The sequence below is a fragment of the Wyeomyia smithii genome, chromosome 1 (genome assembly GCF_029784165.1).
Source record: "Wyeomyia smithii strain HCP4-BCI-WySm-NY-G18 chromosome 1, ASM2978416v1, whole genome shotgun sequence".
Taxonomy (NCBI): Eukaryota; Metazoa; Arthropoda; class Insecta; order Diptera; family Culicidae; genus Wyeomyia; species Wyeomyia smithii.
In genome coordinates this window covers 80,000,310-80,018,952 of record NC_073694.1, presented here as the reverse complement: position 1 = coordinate 80,018,952, position 18,643 = coordinate 80,000,310, and the positions used below count along the sequence as shown (strand labels likewise).

General features: G+C 39.6%; 1 protein-coding gene across 4 annotated transcripts in view; it reads right to left on the bottom strand.

Annotated features, from left to right (window-relative positions):
- Positions 1-18,643, bottom strand: part of LOC129719178 (endoribonuclease Dcr-1) — a 154,240-nt gene that overhangs the window by 97,097 nt on the left and 38,500 nt on the right. For all 4 annotated transcript variants that reach the window (XM_055670666.1, XM_055670667.1, XM_055670665.1 and 1 more), the window contains 3 exons: positions 7,199-7,438; positions 6,071-6,813; positions 5,382-6,013 (listed from right to left, as the gene is read on the bottom strand). In XM_055670666.1, coding sequence (XP_055526641.1) covers positions 5,382-6,013; positions 6,071-6,813; positions 7,199-7,438 — 1,615 coding nt within the window. The remainder of the gene's footprint in view (positions 1-5,381; positions 6,014-6,070; positions 6,814-7,198; positions 7,439-18,643) is intronic.

The window sequence follows — 18,643 nt, the reverse complement described above, 5'->3', positions numbered from 1 at the left end:
TATGACTTTATATTTTGACTATATGGCTCAAGATATTAATCCTTCTTCATACGATTCCTCCAATGTCGCACTTTTAGATACTTCTAATAATACTATATTCTTCGACACCACCATGAAACAAGACATTTCTGGTATCCCGGATCAATTGCGACCCCAAGAGATCCCTAAGATTTTTTCGAATAAGTTTAAACATGTTAGTTATGATAAAAGGTTTTACACTGACGGATCTAATCTAGATGAGTCCACTGGCTTCGGTGTTTTCCACGAAAATTTTACCGCCTCCTACAAACTCGATGCTCCTGCTTCCGTGTACGTCGCAGAACTTGCTGCTATTCAGTACTCTCTTGGAATCATCGAAACCCTACCCACAGACCACTACTTCATCTTCACAGATAGTCTCAGTGCCATTGAGGCTCTGCGATCGATGAAGCCTGTGAAGCACACCCCGTATTTCCTGGGGAAAATACGGCGGTTTTTAAGTGCTTTAACAGATAAAAATTACCGGGTTACCTTAGCGTGGGTCCCTTCTCATTGCTCGATTCCGGGTAATGAAAAGGCTGACTCTTTTGCTAAGGTGGGTGCTATTGATGGCGATATTTATGAAAGACCAACTGCTTATGATGAATTTTATAGCATTTTGCGCCAGAGAACACTCAACAGTTGGCAATCATCATGGAACTCAGATAGCTGGGACGGTGGCTACATTCCATTTTTCCTAAGGTATCGACGAAAGCATGGTTCAAGGGGTTGGATGTCGGTCGGGACTTCATTCGCGTGATGTCCAGACTTATGTCCAATCACTACACGTTAAACACGCATCTCTTTCGTATAGGGCTTGTAGAAAGTAATCACTGCGTTTGTGGCGATGACATCGAGCATGTTGTTTGGTCGTGTACCGAATACTGTGGTGTTAGGTCCGAGCTTATAGATTCCCTTCGGGCCCGAGGAAAACAACCGAACGTACCCGTTAGACATTCTGGGAAGCGGTGATCTCCAGTACATGACACAGCTATACTGCTTTCTGAAAAACGCTGACATTAAAATTTAAAATTTTCTTTGTCTATTTGTCAGATTAAGGATACAAATATGCTATGCTGAAGACACGGAAACGAAGAGCCCGCATCTATGCTTACACAAATATTTTGAACCCACAACAAACAAGAATACAATTGCTCTACCAGTTGAAAAACAAAGTTCCAAAATAGTTTTAAGTCAAAATTGTATCTCCCCTCCTCTCACCTTAAATCCCCACTAGCTCGTAGTCGGCCGCGAGAATAAAGAAAAGGCCTCCCTCTTTTCCCTGCTAACGTAGAATTAATACGAATTGTACTTGGCTCAGTAAAACAGAAAATGTATCGTGCCGTGTCAAATAAACTAATTTAAACCTAAAAAAAGCCTCATTATCCGAAAGGTTATTACAACTCAGCTGAGAATTGAAATCTCCAGCAACGATAGTTCGGAGGTCTTTTAATGTTTTGTTTAACACCATCTCAAGCTTAGAAAAAAAGCGACCGTTGTTTTGATTAGGTCCATGTACATTGACAACAACAAGTAACATGGAGAGTCCTCAACCTATAAATCGGAACATAAATGGGATATACGGTCTTTTTCCCCTTTTTTCTTTTTTGATTATTACCTTTGAATACGCTGGCTTTCACAAGACGGAATGAGTAGCAGCACAATATAACTTAGAAATTCATCGTTCGCATCCCGACTGGACGGTTACGAACATTTTGCCCAGTTTTATGCCCTTGCTTTTTGATTTTTCTAGCTTTTGGACAAATATTGAAACACATTTTTAATTTACTTATGTTGAAAACTTGTCGGTCAGCATGGCAAATAAAGTTTGATTGCGATTGTTTAGGCATTTTGTTAATCAACTTAGTACTGTGTCTTGTACGATATGCATATTTGCATTTTTATAATTTTTTAGCTATGTATGCATGAAAGTTTGCCAGTTTTTTATACTCAGTAGGTATCTTAACTTTGTTATCCGAGAAATAAGTAGTAATCGGCGCGAGACACCGTGTCCCTGCGCGTAAAGGGAATAGAGCGGTCGCGCGTAATGCTCCGTAGTAAACGTGTCATTGGCCCGGGTGAGCTTAGGTCATCTATAGATTTTCGGTGTATGGTGACTTCCGTTTTGTACCAAATCATCTACCTCAAGAATGCCCGCCCGTTGGTTTTATTCCAGCACGTTGCAATTCAGAGTAGGTTTCGTTCGTTCGAAAAATATCGCAATAAATTAATTAATCGCGAAAAATGGAATCAATCGCGACAAAATATCGTAATTATTCGCAATAAATATCAGGATTATACTATATGCAGCGATCGTGGCGCGGTTTTATTTATACCGTCTCCTGTTGGCCGGTTGCCCAGAGACCGAGAAATAACCATATCGGGCGTGAATTTGTGTAGAAAAGATCGCACCATCAACCTCGATGGATCCAGATCAATTCCTTTCCACTATCACTAATTCCTTCCTTTGATACTTGTGGATGATGCAGAGGATTCCTCGGTCTCTAGTAGCAACAAGTATTGAACTAACACTCCCGATATCCCTTCCTCTATTGATCTGCATTGGGCGTGGCCAGCTACGTTATTGACCAGTGAAAAGAAAGATCACCAGGAATTGTACACTGAAAGTGGCTTGCTACTCCTAGGCACCATTTTGACGGTTCTTTGTGCAATTTCAGCTGATTCTGGTCAATCGCGGGCAACACACGGGCGATCAAATATGCTATGCTATGCTATGCTAACAAATATGTTTCATGATCGACCTCAGGCAACATTTTGGATTGTAAGATGGCAACTTCCGTTTTCTGGAAAACAGCCAAAAATGGTCGATTTCCACTCAATATAATATAATAATATAATATCTAGAATGATACACATGAGCTAAAATCGACCACAGATACCATTTGAATTCTAAGATGGCGACTTTCGGTTTCTGAAAAAACAGCTGAAAATGACCAAATACCACCAATATGAGTAAGCAGTATGACGTTCAAAATCCATGAATTGTCTCCAAATGCCGTTATGAAATCCAAAATGGCGACTTCCGGTTTCGAAGAAACAGCGACCAAATACCATCCAATATGTGTATTTCCGGAAATTGGAGCCACAAATCGACTTCAGACAACATGTTGAATTTTAAGATGGCAGCTTCCGGTTTCTGGAAAACAGCCTGAAATGAACGATTCCCATTAAATATGAGTATCTCCGGAACCACAAAGATGCACAGAAGCTAAAAATTGATCACAGACACAATCTTGAATTTTTAGATGGTGACTTCCGGTGTCTGGCAAACAGGCGGAAATGACCAAATACCATTTAATATGAATGTTTTCGGAACTAGAATTGCACCCAGATGACAGAAATTGATTTCACAGGCAATTTTGAAGTCCGAAATGACAACTTTCGGTTTCTGAAAAACAGCTGATAGTGACCAAATACCACCCAATATGAGTATCTCCGAAACCAGAATGTTGCAAGATGCTAAAAATTGACCTTAGACTCCATTGTGAATTGTAGGATGGCACCTTCTGGTTTCTGGAAAACAGCAAAAATGGCCGATTTCCGTCTAACATGAGTATCTCCGGATCTAGAATGATACACAGCAGCTGAAATCGACCACAGACCCCATTTTGGATTCTAGGTTGGTGACTTCGGTTCACAACCGGAAACAACCGAAGATGATCGAATAACACCCAATATGGGTGTTTCTGCAACCAGAATGACGCTCAGAGGCCAGGAATTATTTTGAATACCATTTTGAAATCCAAGATGGCCAAGATGTGTGAAAAACAGCCTAAAATAACCAAATACCACCCAATATAATCTCTGGAACCAGAATGATACAATGAATTATCAATTGACCTCAGGCACCATTTTGAATTGCTAAATGGCAACTTCTAGGAAAAAGTCGAAAATGACCGAATAATACTCAATATGGATATTTCCGCAATCAAGATGATGCATGGAAACCAAGCATTAACCCTGGACACCATTTTGAATTTAAAGACGACCACTTTTAGTTTCTGGAAAACAACCAAAATAACTAAATACCTCCCAATATGGGTATTTCCGGTGTCAAATGCCAAAAAATCTGCTGAAAATGACCGAATACCACCCAATATGAATTTATCCAGAATTAGGGCGATGTACAGAAGCCAAAAGTCGAGGATGTTGTCATTTCGATAAAACCAATTATTTCAAACGATTTGTTATTCGACTTTGATCATATCCTATGACCGATTCGTCGTGCATTTGCAGACTTTAAACACAACGCAAGGAATCAATAAATTTTGATTGTTCAAATAGTACGATTCCACATTTAAATTAAGTTGAGGCCATATCGATCAAAGCAAGAATAGTTTCAAATAGTCTTTGAATTTCTTTTCTTCCCATAACTTTTGAGCCACATATCAAATTGTTATGAAGTTCGTTATTTGTAAGGTTGAATAATATAAACATATATATATATATATATATATATATATATATATATATATATATATATATAGAATAGAATCAGTGCAAAAACAATTCCTGTTATATGCACTTCGTAATCTACGATGGACGTCATTTCCCCTACGAACGCTGCAGACTTATTGACATCCAATCATTAAAAGCCCGTCGTGAATTCGCAATGATGTCATTTGTTAACGATATCGTATCTCAACGTGTCGATTCACCCGAAATATTATCAAAACTCAATTTTTATGTACCTTCTAGAAATTTACGAACTCGGACTTTGTTTTCTTTAAATCATCAACGAAACAATTATGCTAAATACGGGCCTATTTATCAAATGATGTTAGTGTATAACCAACACTGTGAAGCAATTGACTTTTCTATGTCGAGAACTACATTAAAACAATATTTCAATTCAACGCGCAATTTAAATCGATAGAAAACATTTATTGTAATAATCCGTCAAGTAGAGATATTATTATTCAATTATGTATAAACTTATAAACTATGTATTATGTATAAACTTTATAAATAGCATATAGCATGTAAGTTAGTTTTGAACATATGTAGTCTACTTTTGTTTGACGAAATAAATAAATAAATAAATAAATAGATACCCTTCGTTGGTGACGATAAATAACATTCAATGCGACTGTACTGCCGCGCACAGCAAGTCAATCCCACTTGCATTTTCAGCAAGCCGAGAAAAACGCATTTGTAATAATTTCATAACATTGCTTTTTACGAGATGGGACAATTCGTTTGGAGTTGTTGATTTCATCTATTGTTACGAAGCTATGTATAATGAGGTACCATTTCCGCTAATTAATCCAATTCTGGTGAAAATGCAAATGGGAATGACTTGCTATGCACGGCAGTGTACGATAATTAAACTCTGTACTTACCGGTGTTTCTTGTACACCCATTAACATTGGGCTGCAAACTCCAGATATCATCATCACTTATAACTGATTGAATACTGTTCGCCATTTCATTTGACCAAGTTCCAATTTGAAATCCTTCTGCTTTAATGTTGTTTTCAGTTTCTTCGAGTAAATCGGTAACTGTTGTCTGGTCTAATTGGGTGTGATCTTCTATATCATTCTTCTCCATTTCTTCGTCCCTTTTTTGTTTTTCGTTCAATTGTTGTTCATTAATTTTCATGAAAATTGCAGTTTCGATATCTTCAACGTTTTCTGTAGCTGTCAATTTTGCGTCCCTTGATTTTTTAAGAACATCTGCTAAACTCCAACCAAAGTTGAGAATTGGCCACTCGAAGTCTGTTTCGGAGATATTAATTGCACCGAGACCGAGGTCATGTGCAACTTTTTTTCGAATTTCATCTGCTAGTAATAACGCATTGATACGATATAAAATACATGGAAGACAGACGGCTGCTCGCCAAAGAGAAGCTGGGAAAGGATGAATTGTACAAAGCTCAGGAATTAAAATTTGTTTTTGCTCTAAATTTTCTCGTTTAGCTCGCTTTGTTTCCTCTGAGCTAGTTGGAAGTGCTACACCTTTTCGATTAACGTACCTATAGAAACTTTAATGTTAAATTTCTTTTTTTATTGAATTTTAGGAGAGCACAAACCTAGGTGTTAGAAAATTCAATCTTGCACTAGTATGATCTACGTCTAGTAGAGGCTGTTTGCAGTTCTGTATTTGAATATTGTATTTCTTCAAATAATACTCTTCGAAAGTGCTATAATTGAGACCTGGGAAAGAGCTTTTTGGAGATAAATGGTAGCAAATTTCAGCAACATAAAAGTATTGAGGCTGATCCTGATTTCGATACCATGGCATAACCACTGCATCCTTGAACTGACTACTGTCAAACGAGTAACTTTTTCGTTCTATATCAGGTATAGAAATGGGCATTTTATCAACATTTCGAGCAATCACATTGACAAACTCCCAATCTACGTTTACTGTGTTTTGCCGACTAATTGTAGGAACAATAAAAAAACAATTTTCTGTGGCTTCTGGATCATATAGCATAAGATACTTTTGCAACCTTAATACTTTGGTGAATGTATAGTTAATAAAGAGGTTGATTTTATTTAATTGATCTTGGGTGAGTACGGTTTGCTCAGTACACAATTTTAATGCTACTTTGACTTCACCAGAGCGAGTAAATATTGGAAATGAGCTGACCTTAGGTATTAGCTTTGTAGTTAGAATACCAAAACCTTGAGCAGATTCCTCTGGAGGATAAATCTTACGACCACGAGTGTTTTGTTCCTCTGGAATGGGACATTGTAACGTCATATTAATATGATAAAGATACACTTTAGAACCGATTGTAGGCCGGCAATTTGAAAATGAAGAAGCGATCTAAAAAAAACAAGAACAATTATATATATATATATATATATATATATATATATATATATATATATATATATATATATATATATATATATATATATATATATATATATATATATATTTATTTATTTATTTATTTATTTATATATATATATATATATATATATATATATATATATATATATATATATATATATATATATATATATATATATATATATATATATATATATATATATATATATATATATATATATATATATATATATATATATATATATATATATATATATATATATATATATATATATATGTATGTATATATATATATATATATATATATATATATATATATATATATATATATATATATATATATCTAGTATCTAACCCGTTTGTAGTAGTACTGCCGTCTTTTGGTTGTTCCTGGTCTAGGCTCAGAGTTTTCACTAATGATCTGTGCGTCATTACTCTCCAATTCAAATTCCTCCCAATCTGCTTCAAATGCACGAAATGATTCTTTACCTATTGGTTGTAACGAATCATCCAGTTCTCCAACGGTATGCAGTACTTTGCAAGCGATGTATGCTGCTATTCTTCTAGCCAATATTTCTGTCGGCATAGGCAAACCCTAGAGTACGATGAGAAATGTTAGAAAATCTGGTTTATCTAGCGAAACAGTAAACATTTCAAGCCATTTAAGTTAGACAATACTTAGACTAAATACTTTTTAATTTCTTCGGCCAACTCCAGACTAGACGTGAATATTTAAATTAATAGTGAGACGATTGATCGCGTAAATGAAATAAAGTAGGTAATCATTGATAGGTTAACTTTTAAGTCTCACATTGATAATGTCTTTAAAAAATGGCCAACAAATACGATGTCTTGTGCCAGTCTACTGTTAGTAGAAAAAACGATGTATAGATTTCTGCTCATCCATCTTATTCCTGACAAACAATACACAAATATTAAGATTGCTTCGTTTACAAGATAGAATTATGCGACTATTATTAATATTTAATAAATACACTTCCTCGAGTTTATTGCTGGACGCATTGCGATGGCTTTCTGTGAAGCAAATATTTTTTTTGACAATGGTATTTTTAGATAACATTTTTAATAATATGTTGCCTCGAAACTTGTGTTGCCCTATTGATAGAGGAAGTGATTTTCATAGGTACAACACTAAAAACGCAGAAGTTGCTAGAACACCTATTTTTTTCGAAGATTACAGAACTCTGTTGTACAAAGGAATAAACTTTTTCAATTCGATGCCTTGACAAATAGCAACAATGACAGATTTTAAAAGGCTTTGTATCTCACACATCAAATTTGTTTTGTAGACACAATCGATTTTTTTGATAAATTAATGAAGATGAATGTTTACTTCTTCCTTCGCCACGTTTGATTTTGGGAGACTTTAACTCTCATGGCGTGGGTTGAGGTTTCACTTCTAATGATAACCTCTCCTCTTTAATATATAACCTTTGCGATGACTTCGACATGACTATTTTAAACAACGGTGAAATGACACGTGTCCCGAAACATCCAGCGCGCCCAAGCGCTTTGGATCTATCCTTATGTTCGACGTCGCTACGGTTGGATTGCACATGGAAGGTAATCCTCGATTCTCACGGTAGCGACCATTTGCGTATTCTTATTTCAATTACTAACGGGTCAACTCGCATGCTACCAATTGACATTCCGTATGACCTCACACGGAATATCGATTTGAAGTTATACGAGGAAATGATTTAAATAGCGGTCGAGTCGATTTAACTTCATCCACCACTTGAAGAATACAACCTGTTGGCCACACTGGCCATGATCGCACCTTCCGTCCATCACGAACCCTGATCCCGCCTTAGCATATGCAACCCTGCAGCTTGAGTGACAGAACACGGGCAGGTATCTGTCATGACTCGGTAAGTTTGCTACAAAGGGAAAAGAAAGAAGCAACATTTGGCGCATTATCCTACACGTTGAGGCTAAGTAGTTAAACTAGTGGCAGTGATTATAAGCATCGAATGCGTGATCTTCAGTGCCACACTTTAAGTAAGTCGTTTAATCAGAACTGGATTCCTGAATACACAAACATATTATTACTACAGTACCAAACCTATAATAATTGAAGACACCGGGATCAAGTTGTGGAATTCTATCGGGCACCAATGATACTTTGAACTAGAAACCTATCGAAAGCTAACTGAAAATTATTAACTAAAGGAACTAAACGTAAGTGTTAGAAACTAGAATTTAATTTAATCGAGTAAAATTGAAAACATACTGATATGTGTGCGTAATGAAACAAAAGCACACTAAGTTAAATATTGAACATGCACTAATTAATTATAAATATCAATGTCATTCTATAGGAAAATTATATTCTCCCAAAACCGAAACCTGCTTTTCATTGCCGTCGGTCGGAGAAAACTTTTTCGGAAAACGATTCCGTTGAAACGACTTTCAACAAAATATAATTTTCGTTTACGGTACGGTTGGTGAAGTAAGATGTCAAAGAGTGATGGTGGTATGGTAACCCGGAGTGGTTTAATTAAAGGTGTCAATAGTAGAAATGGCGATAAAACGGAGATTGTAATAGTAGAAGAAATCTTGGAAAGGCGCAACTGTAAAACATGTCACGGCCCTGACACCGACGAAATGGTCCAGTGTAATAACTGCAACGGAGGGCACCATTTTTCATGTGTAGGTGTAACGGAGGATGTCGCCGACCAGAGCTGGAGTTGCACTAGCTGCGTGACTACAAAATGGGTGCAGCGAACTAAAGCAGCATCGGACGGCGCAACTGTGGATGAAAATATTGTCAGAGATTGGAGATTGTGCGGTGCAGTGGGTCCAGTTGCTTCAACATCAGAAAAATCATCCAAATCGCTGAAAGTTCCGACGACTAACCAGCAGCAAACATCTTCGAATTTGGTATCCGACCAACACTCGTCAAATTTACTGCTGCACAGTCAAAATGCCGTGCACGAAAAATCAGGTGCTTCTTCAAACATTCCACTAGGCGTCCTATCCGTGATCGACGTGGTGGAAACGCTTTCGGAGGTTTCCATTTCATCCTCGCAAAGGTCCGCAAGAAATCGCGCCAGGCCTCAACTGCTTAGGTTGGAGGAGGAGCGAGCTTATCAGCAGCAACAAGAAGAAAACCGGAAAGAAGAGGCAAAAAGAGTAGCACAAGAGTATAAGGCATACCTGGACAACACATACAGAATCCTGGAGGAGTTGGTAAGCGAAAGAGGATCGAGTCGAAGATATGACGCTTCCTGAGGACGAATAGAAGAGTGGCTTCAAACTACCGACTCCACACCGGAAGAGAACCCCAATCCAGCCGAATGGGGATCAACTACAAATAATATGTTGGGAGGGACAAATAAGCAGAACGAACAACTGTGTGCAGAGCAGTTGCAAAACAAAAACGGTTGCAGGAATCATGGAAGGCTCAAAGAGACCCGCAAGAACAGTTGCATCGAGATCAGTTGATGGAGCAGCAGCAGCGGTTGCAAATGGAAAGGTTGCAGCAGCAACAACAAAAACAGTTTGAAACAGAGCAAAATTTCCGACACTATGAACAACAGCAGCGGGAGAAGCTTGCTGCACAAGAGAGGCATCTTCGCGAACAACAACGACAGGTAGGAAATCGTCCAAACAACCAAGGAGTCACGTGGCAATCAGGAAGTTCAATTTTATCTAACCTGATGCCTGAAACGCAATCCAACCGGGGAAACGAGGAATCCAGAGCAGCTGACCCATGCCAAGAGCAGCTGCGTGGGCAATCTGGACAGTTCATTCCAGATACCCTACCGCAATCAACACAGATTCATCCAAGGGAATCAGATTTTTCCCTCAGGCCAACTGCGAGGTCAGGAAGACGGTCAACATTAAATCCATCTATAGAGGATGACTACGACATTGATCAGCTCCAGCTCTCACGGTCCCAGATTGCAGCTCGACAAGCGATTTCAAAAGAATTACCTGTATTTTCTGGGGATCCTGAAGAGTGGCCCGTTTTTATATCAATGTACACTCGTACAACCACGATGTGCGGATTCACGGAGGATGAGAACATAATTCGCCTCCAGAAAAGACTAAAAGGAAGAGCCTACGATGCCATGAAAAGCCGGCTGATGCATGCCGAAAACGTCACTGGCATACTGTCAACACTGAAGGTGCTATTTGGACAACCCGAAGTAATCATACAGTCACTGATGGGGAAGGTGGAGTCCTTAGCAGCAATTCGAGAAGAGAAGCTTGAAGCGCTGGTCGACTTTGCTGTGAGTGTTCAAAATTTCTGCGCTACTGTGAGTGCGTGTGGTATGCAGGAGTATATGTACAATGAAACACTATTGCACCAGCTTGTTGGTAAGCTATCTCCATCGCTCAAGCTCAACTGGGCGCAACATCGAATGACACGATCAACAGCCAATCTAGCAACCTTCAGTGAATGGATTTACACCCTGGCAGAAGCAGCAAGCATTGTTGTATTTCCAACACGTGATGGGAAGCCTACAAGACACGACCTACGAGGTTCCAAAAAAGGAAACGCCTACCTCAACGCTCATGCCGAAACCACTCGTGGTAAAGAAGACTACAGCAGTGATGAAGAGGAACAACGAAGCATTACAACACCGCCGTTAAACGAAACCTGCCCGCTGTGCAAAGGAAGCTGCCATTCGGCAGAAAAGTGTAAACGGTTCCTGGCTCTATCTAGGGAGTCGCGATGGGCTGCTATCAGGGAGTTTGGTTATTGCCGTACATGCTTACGTGTCCATAAAGGATACTGCAAAGCTAAACCATGCGGGAGGGATGGGTGTACCTACCGACATCATGAGCTGTTGCACAATGATTCGAAAGTAAAGCCAAAATGTATTGGAACTACAGCTGGACGTGAACAATCTCCCCAACCCGGAACCAGCAAGTCCAGATGCAATACTCACCAGACAACCGTCAATTCAGTACTGTTCCGTTATCTGCCAGTAGTGCTTTACGGAAATAAAACATCAATTCGTACGTATGCATTCTTAGACGAGGGCTCCGCACTTACTTTGTTGGACCAAGATCTTGCTAACGATTTGCAGCTTGACGGAGCTAAAAGTCCGTTGTGTCTCCGCTGGACTGGAGGAACCGAACTTCAGGAGGCTGATTCTCGCATCTTCAGTCTCCACATTGCCGGTACCAAGAATGATACTAGAAAATTCTTTATGAGCGACGTTAGGACGGTAAGAGAGCTGATGCTGCCTCAGCAATCGATGGATATAACCAAACTATCGAAGTCATATCCTCACCTACGAAATCTACCGATCGAGTCGTATCGTGACGCTCGACCGCGAATATTGATTGAGATGAAGCATGCACAACTTAGCCTTGGACTTAAGATTCGAGAGGGAAAAATTGGGCAACCATTAGCCATGAAGACTCGACTTGGATGGACCGTGTGTGGTGGATGGAGTTCCGACAATGATGCAAATTTTCACCATTATACCATCCACATCTGTCCCTGCATAGAGCAGCCTGATGAGGACCTACACCGGGGGATGAAAGACTACTTCTCGCTAGACAGCCTAGGTGTAGCCAAATCGGACAACTTGTTGTTATCAGTCGAAGATGAACGTGCTTTATCGATGCTTCAATCGCTCACTTGTCGTAGGGATGGCCGATTTGAGACGGGTCTACTTTTCCGACACGATTATGTACGCTTGCCTGATAGTCGAGGTATGGCATTACGGGGGTTCCAGTGCCTAGAGAAGCGGATGGAGAAGGACCCAGAGCTAACTGCAACTCTGCAAGCTAAGATTTCCGAGTACTTGGAGAAGGGATACATAAGGCAGCTCACCGACGATGAAATCAACCAAAAGGTTCCACGGCGCTGGTATTTGCCGATATTTCCAGTAACGAACCCTAACAAACCTGGAAAAGTACGGATTGTATGGGACGCTGCAGCGTTTGCCCACGGTGTATCATTGAATTCGGTACTGCTAAAAGGTCCAGATCTGCTGAGCTCACTGCTCACAATCCTTATTCAGTTTCGAGAGCGCCGCATCGGACTGACCGGTGATATTAAAGAAATGTTTCACCAGGTTCTAATACGAGTTGAAGATCAAATGTCGCAGTGTTTCTTCTGGGTGGACACCGAGGGAACGACAATAGCGTATGTGATGCAAGTAATGACGTTCGGGGCATGCTGTTCGCTTAGCACAGCTCAGTTCGTGAAAAATACCAATGCCGAGCAATTTGCGAACAAATATCCAGCAGCTTACAACGCCATAACCAAATCTCACTACGTAGACGATATGCTCGTAAGCGTCGATACCGAAGGGCAAGCTATCCAGTTGGCGAAGAACGTGAAGCATGTGCATGAGCAAGGGGGTTTTGAAATTCGCAACTGGGTTCGCAATTCTACCAAGGTATTAGCAGCATTGCAGGGTGCAGACACTGACGAGAAAAGTCTGAGTTTATCGCCGGAGGTAGCCACAGAAAAGGTGTTAGGCATGTGGTGGAATACGATTGACGACGTATTCATTTACAAAGTGGGATGGGGTCGTTACGACTCGGCTCTGCTAGAAGGTCAACGACGTCCCACTAAGCGAGAGGTGCTACGTGTTTTAATGACCATCTTCGACCCTCTTGGTCTGCTCTCACACTTTCTGTCGTATCTAAAGATTTTGCTTCAACGAATCTGGCGATCCGGCACACAATGGGACCATGAAATTGACGATGACCCATACGATAAATGACTTACATGGCTTCAAGTCCTACCAAGGGTTGAAAACGTTCGAGTTCCTAGGTGTTACAACTCGAAACACACTCCGGAGGAGGCCGATAAAATCCAACTTCACACGATGGTGGATGCCAGCAAATATCTTAAATACCAATATAGTTCACTTACGTGAAATTATGAAGACAATTTGAAAATGACAGGAGCGTTAGTCACCTTTTCGACCGCTAGGTGCGCCACTTCTGATTTTGTTCTACACGACATGCGAAAAAGAGTAACTTTTGACAATAATATTACCCTAATGGGTACACTGAAAAAAATGCACATATTATTGTGAAATGGATTCGGCCAAATATTTTATAATAATAAAGTTCGCCTATGTATGAGGCAATCCATGGGTGGTGTTCCACGGTTTGTACGTTTGTCGACCTCCGACAACATTTTGAGTTGTAAAATGGCGACTTCCAGTGACTGGAAAACTGCCGAAAATGACCAGATACCACCAAATATGGGTGTTTCTTTAACCAGAATGACGCTCAGATGCCAAAAATTGTCTCCAAATGCCATTTTAAAATCCAAGATGGCGACTTACGGTTTCTGAAAAATAGCCTGAATTGACCAAATACCATCCAATATGAGAATCACCGGATCCAGAATTAACTCAGACACCAGTTTGAATTGTAAAATGGTAACTTCTGGGAAACAACGGAAATAACCGAATACTACTACATATGGATATGTCCGTAATCGAAATGATGTAAAGAAGCCAAGCATTGACCCTGAACACCGTTTTGAATTCGAAGATGACCACTTTCAGTTTCTGGAAAACAACGCAAATAACTGAATACCACCCAATATCAGTGTTTCCGGAATAGAGGTGATGTACTGAAGGCAAAAGTCGAGTATGTTGTCATTCCAATAAAAGAAATAATTTCAAACGATATAAACAAATCGCAAGAAATCAATGAATTTGGAATGTTGAAAATTTATAAATTAAACACAAAAACAGGCGGGACGAAGTTTGCCGGGTCAGCTAGTAAATACATAAATATGCTGGTTAAAGCAAAGCTGCAAGTGATGAATACGAAGGTTAGAACTCGAGAGCAAAAAATTCGGAGGGATGAGAAAAACAAAAAAATACTTTCAAAACGAAGAAAATTAAACATTAAATAATAGTTTTTGCATAACAGTTGTTATCACTTATTATGTTTGTTTTGTTAAATATCTTTTATATATATAATAAAATAAAGCTTTTGAACCAATTACAACATAACATGTATCCATACTTAAATTGTTAAATTGATAGAACATTCAAGTGTTATCTAAGCTAAAAATTGCACAACAACCGAATACGACAATTGACAACCATTGTGCGGTTTTTCCTTTTATCTCTTCCACGAGGTAATTGAAACATTCATTTAATTGTACACTTCGTGGCCTGATTATTGAGCTTGACTTTGACTGCCGCACATTTCGTAGTTGCTTCCCGTGATGGATCTGAGCTAGTGAAGTTACACAGGGAACCACGTATATAGCAACTTGGAATTAGTTTCCCATTTACACGACGTGGCCTGATTATTTGAATATTTCTTCTTCGTGCCTCGATAAGCTACATGTATTATATTATCAATATTCAACTCCCGGAATGGCGTTAGTTTTACATACAAACAATATACGCACGAAATCTGCAACATATTTTTTATAAACAAACAATATACGTACGAAATCTGCAACAAGTAATTTTTTTCACATGATTTGAGGTTTTTTATGTGAAAGTATGAAATTGAGTCAACTAAATCTAAAATTGAGTAAATTTAGTTTCGTGTGTGAAATTGTCGGTCACACGCTCACAGAAATTCAACAACAATGCACAGTGGTACAGTGAGGCAATGTAGGCGGACATAAGTTTTTCGATGCGATTTTGTGGTGTTAGAGTAAAATTTTTTTCTAAGAACTTGTTTCTTATATTTTGTCTTTTTTATGTGCAAATGAAAATTAGGGTGGTCCTGAAATCGACTAAATAAAAAAACTAACTTTTTTATTTGCAGAAATAAATGTATGCATTCATCGGCACAGTTGTAGATCAACTAATTTTAAGCTACTTTCGGTATTTCTTCACAATCTTTGTACAATATTTGTTCTTTCAAATGATACCAATATATATCATTTTATTTGCCCTAAACGGAGATATCAGTACTTTAAAAGGGCCTATTTTTAAAATAGAAATAGTGAAAACTTTTCATCTGTACAATATATCGACAATGTTTTTTCGTTAAAATTGGCGTATTTTTTATTCAAGTTACCGAAGAAATGAAGAAATGTCTACAAAAAAGTTTTTTCTACAAAGTTACTTACACACTTAAAACTGGATCTCGAGCTCGGCAAAAAAACATCCGAGTTCACTCGGCAACTTTGGATTCAACCGGTATTTCAGCAAAAAAATGCCGGTTGCCGACAGTTGTCAGATCATTTTGCCGAGACTTCATCCAAAAAACTAAGCTTGACGAATCTCGTCTCTATTTTTTGCCGAATTTATCGTTAAACACTGTTGATGCCAAGGTCAGCAAAAACATTACTGGTATCTCGGCACAAATTTTACTCGTTGCCGTGTTTCGGCAATACAGCTGTCATTCTCATGAACGAGTTGCCGCCATTTTTCTTAGTGCAAATTTATGCGTGTTACGGGTGAGCAAACAGGAATCGGATACAAGTTTGGCTGAAATTTGTGCAAATTAAAAGTGTTTACAATCCGGTAGCAGAAAAAAATGTAGTACAGTTTGGGGGGAAGTGGCTGGAACTTAAAAAGTGTAGTTTCAAATCGTGTGAATACAATATTTTATTTGTTTTAGGGATAGGCATTAGACGTAATTTTAGATTAGATGTTTAGCTCAATGCCCTACTGGCGAGCAAGATAAAGATAAGTATTCAAGATTTAGTATGAATAAATTTCTTTACTTACTAAAACTCATCGAGCTTATAATTTATCTTTTGAAAGAAAACTACCTGATTCACAGCAAAACTATTTTCTGCGATTGGATTCCACTGAAAAAACGGCTCTTTACTGTGCCGAACATTCAGCTTATATAACCGAAAGGTCGTTAGACTGGTTTGCCGCTTCTCGGCTGGATTTGCCGAGAGCACAGTCAACTGTGTACCGCGATTCTCGGCATAAAATGACATCTGTCAAATATTGGTTTTCCGAGATTCTCGGCAAAAGAGATTCAGCCGAGATGGTTGCCGAGCACTCGGCTGTCCAAATCTCGGCACAAACAATGCCGAGATTCGGCGAAATTTTTAAGTGTGTAGAATTAGTTGATCAACAAGTTTGCCAAAGAATGTTTACAATTATTTATGCAAATAAAAACAAGTTAGTTTGTTTTTATTTCGTTGATTTTAGGACCACCCTAATTTTCATTTGCACATAAATAGAGGACTATGTATAAGAAACAACTTTTTACAAAAACTATGGCTTTGAACCGCAAACCAAAATCGCAACGAAAAGCTCATGTCCGCCTAAATTGCCTTACTGTACCACTGTGCAATGAGTTTAGTTACCTTTTTCACCACAAGAGGGGGTGTTCCCTGTCTATCTTCACGGAAATATATGGGAAATTCGAGAGTGAACTATATTGTTATTTTAAGATATTTGATGCCAGCGAGAGCGGCATGGCCACCGTCTGCTATCAAATCCGACGCCATTAGCTGCTCCATTGTTGCCGCTAAAACTAGAGTCGCACCGCTAAGGTTCACTGCAATCTCGAGAATGGAACTGGCCGCGGCTATCCTTGGTGTTCGCTTAGCTCGCACCGTTGAAAAAGCTCTCTCTTTCCGAATATCCAGCAAACTATATTGGTCAGACTCCAGAGATGTCTTATGTTGGATTAACTCGGATCATCGTCGCTATAGTCAATACGTCGGCCACCGAATCAGCGAGATTCTGGAGATTTCGGAAGCACATGAATGGCGGTGGGTTCCAAGTAAATTAAACTGTGCTGACGACGCGACCAAGTGGAGCAGCTTACCAGACATGTCCTCCGATCATAGATGGTTCAAAGGAGCAAGCTTTCTCTGGCACACTGAAGAAAATTGGCCACCGTTTCTAACTCTTAAGGGCTCAACAGAAAACGAAACGTTCTTCCCTAATGGCTCATCACGTACCACTGGAACCGGTCATCAGAGTCACCGAATACTCAAGCTGGAAAAAACTGGTCAGAATTGCAGCGCTAGTTTATCGTCTCGCGTATAACTATCTCCGGAAGCGGGCCAAAAAACCAATTCTTACAAGACCACTAACAGCAAACGATCTGCTGATCGCCGAGCGTTCACTGATAAGACTTGCGCAGCGGGAGTCGTACACCGATGAAATTGCTGCTCTCCAGAAAGCGTCACGAACCGAGTCCATGTCAAACACAATTCCCAAAACAAGCACGATATACCAGTTAACTCCAAAGCTGGACGAATATGGAATCATGCGTATGAGAACTCGGATCGCCGCTTGCCATTACGCCACTGAAGACGCCAAGCAACCAATAATTCTAAACCGGAAACACCACACCACCACCCTGATTGTAGCACACTACCACTCTAAGTACCACCACCAAAACCACGAAACTGTAATCAATGAAATCAGGCAGAAATTCTGTATCCCACAAACACGAGCCTGTTTTAATCGAGTACGAAGGGAATGTCAGCGATGCAAGAACCATCACGCCGCACCCAACCCACCGTTTATGGCCGATCTTCCTCCGGCCCGGCTTGCTGCTTTCTCACAACCGTTCACGCACATAGGAGTGGACTATTTCGGGCAAATTGAAGTCGTCGTCGGAAGGAGAGCAGAAAAGCGGTGGGGAATATTGGCCACTTGCTTGACGGTTCGGGCCGTTCACATCGAAATTGTGCATTCACTCAATACCAGTTCGTGCGTCATGGCGATCCGCAACTTTATCGCACGTCGTGGAACCCCACAGAAGATATACAGTGACCGTGGAACAAACTTTGTGAGTGCCAATCGAGAGTTGAAGCAAGCCGTCGAGGCCGTCGATCAACATGAACTAGCGAAGGAGTTCGCTACAAACGGCATCGAATGGGTGTTCAACCCAC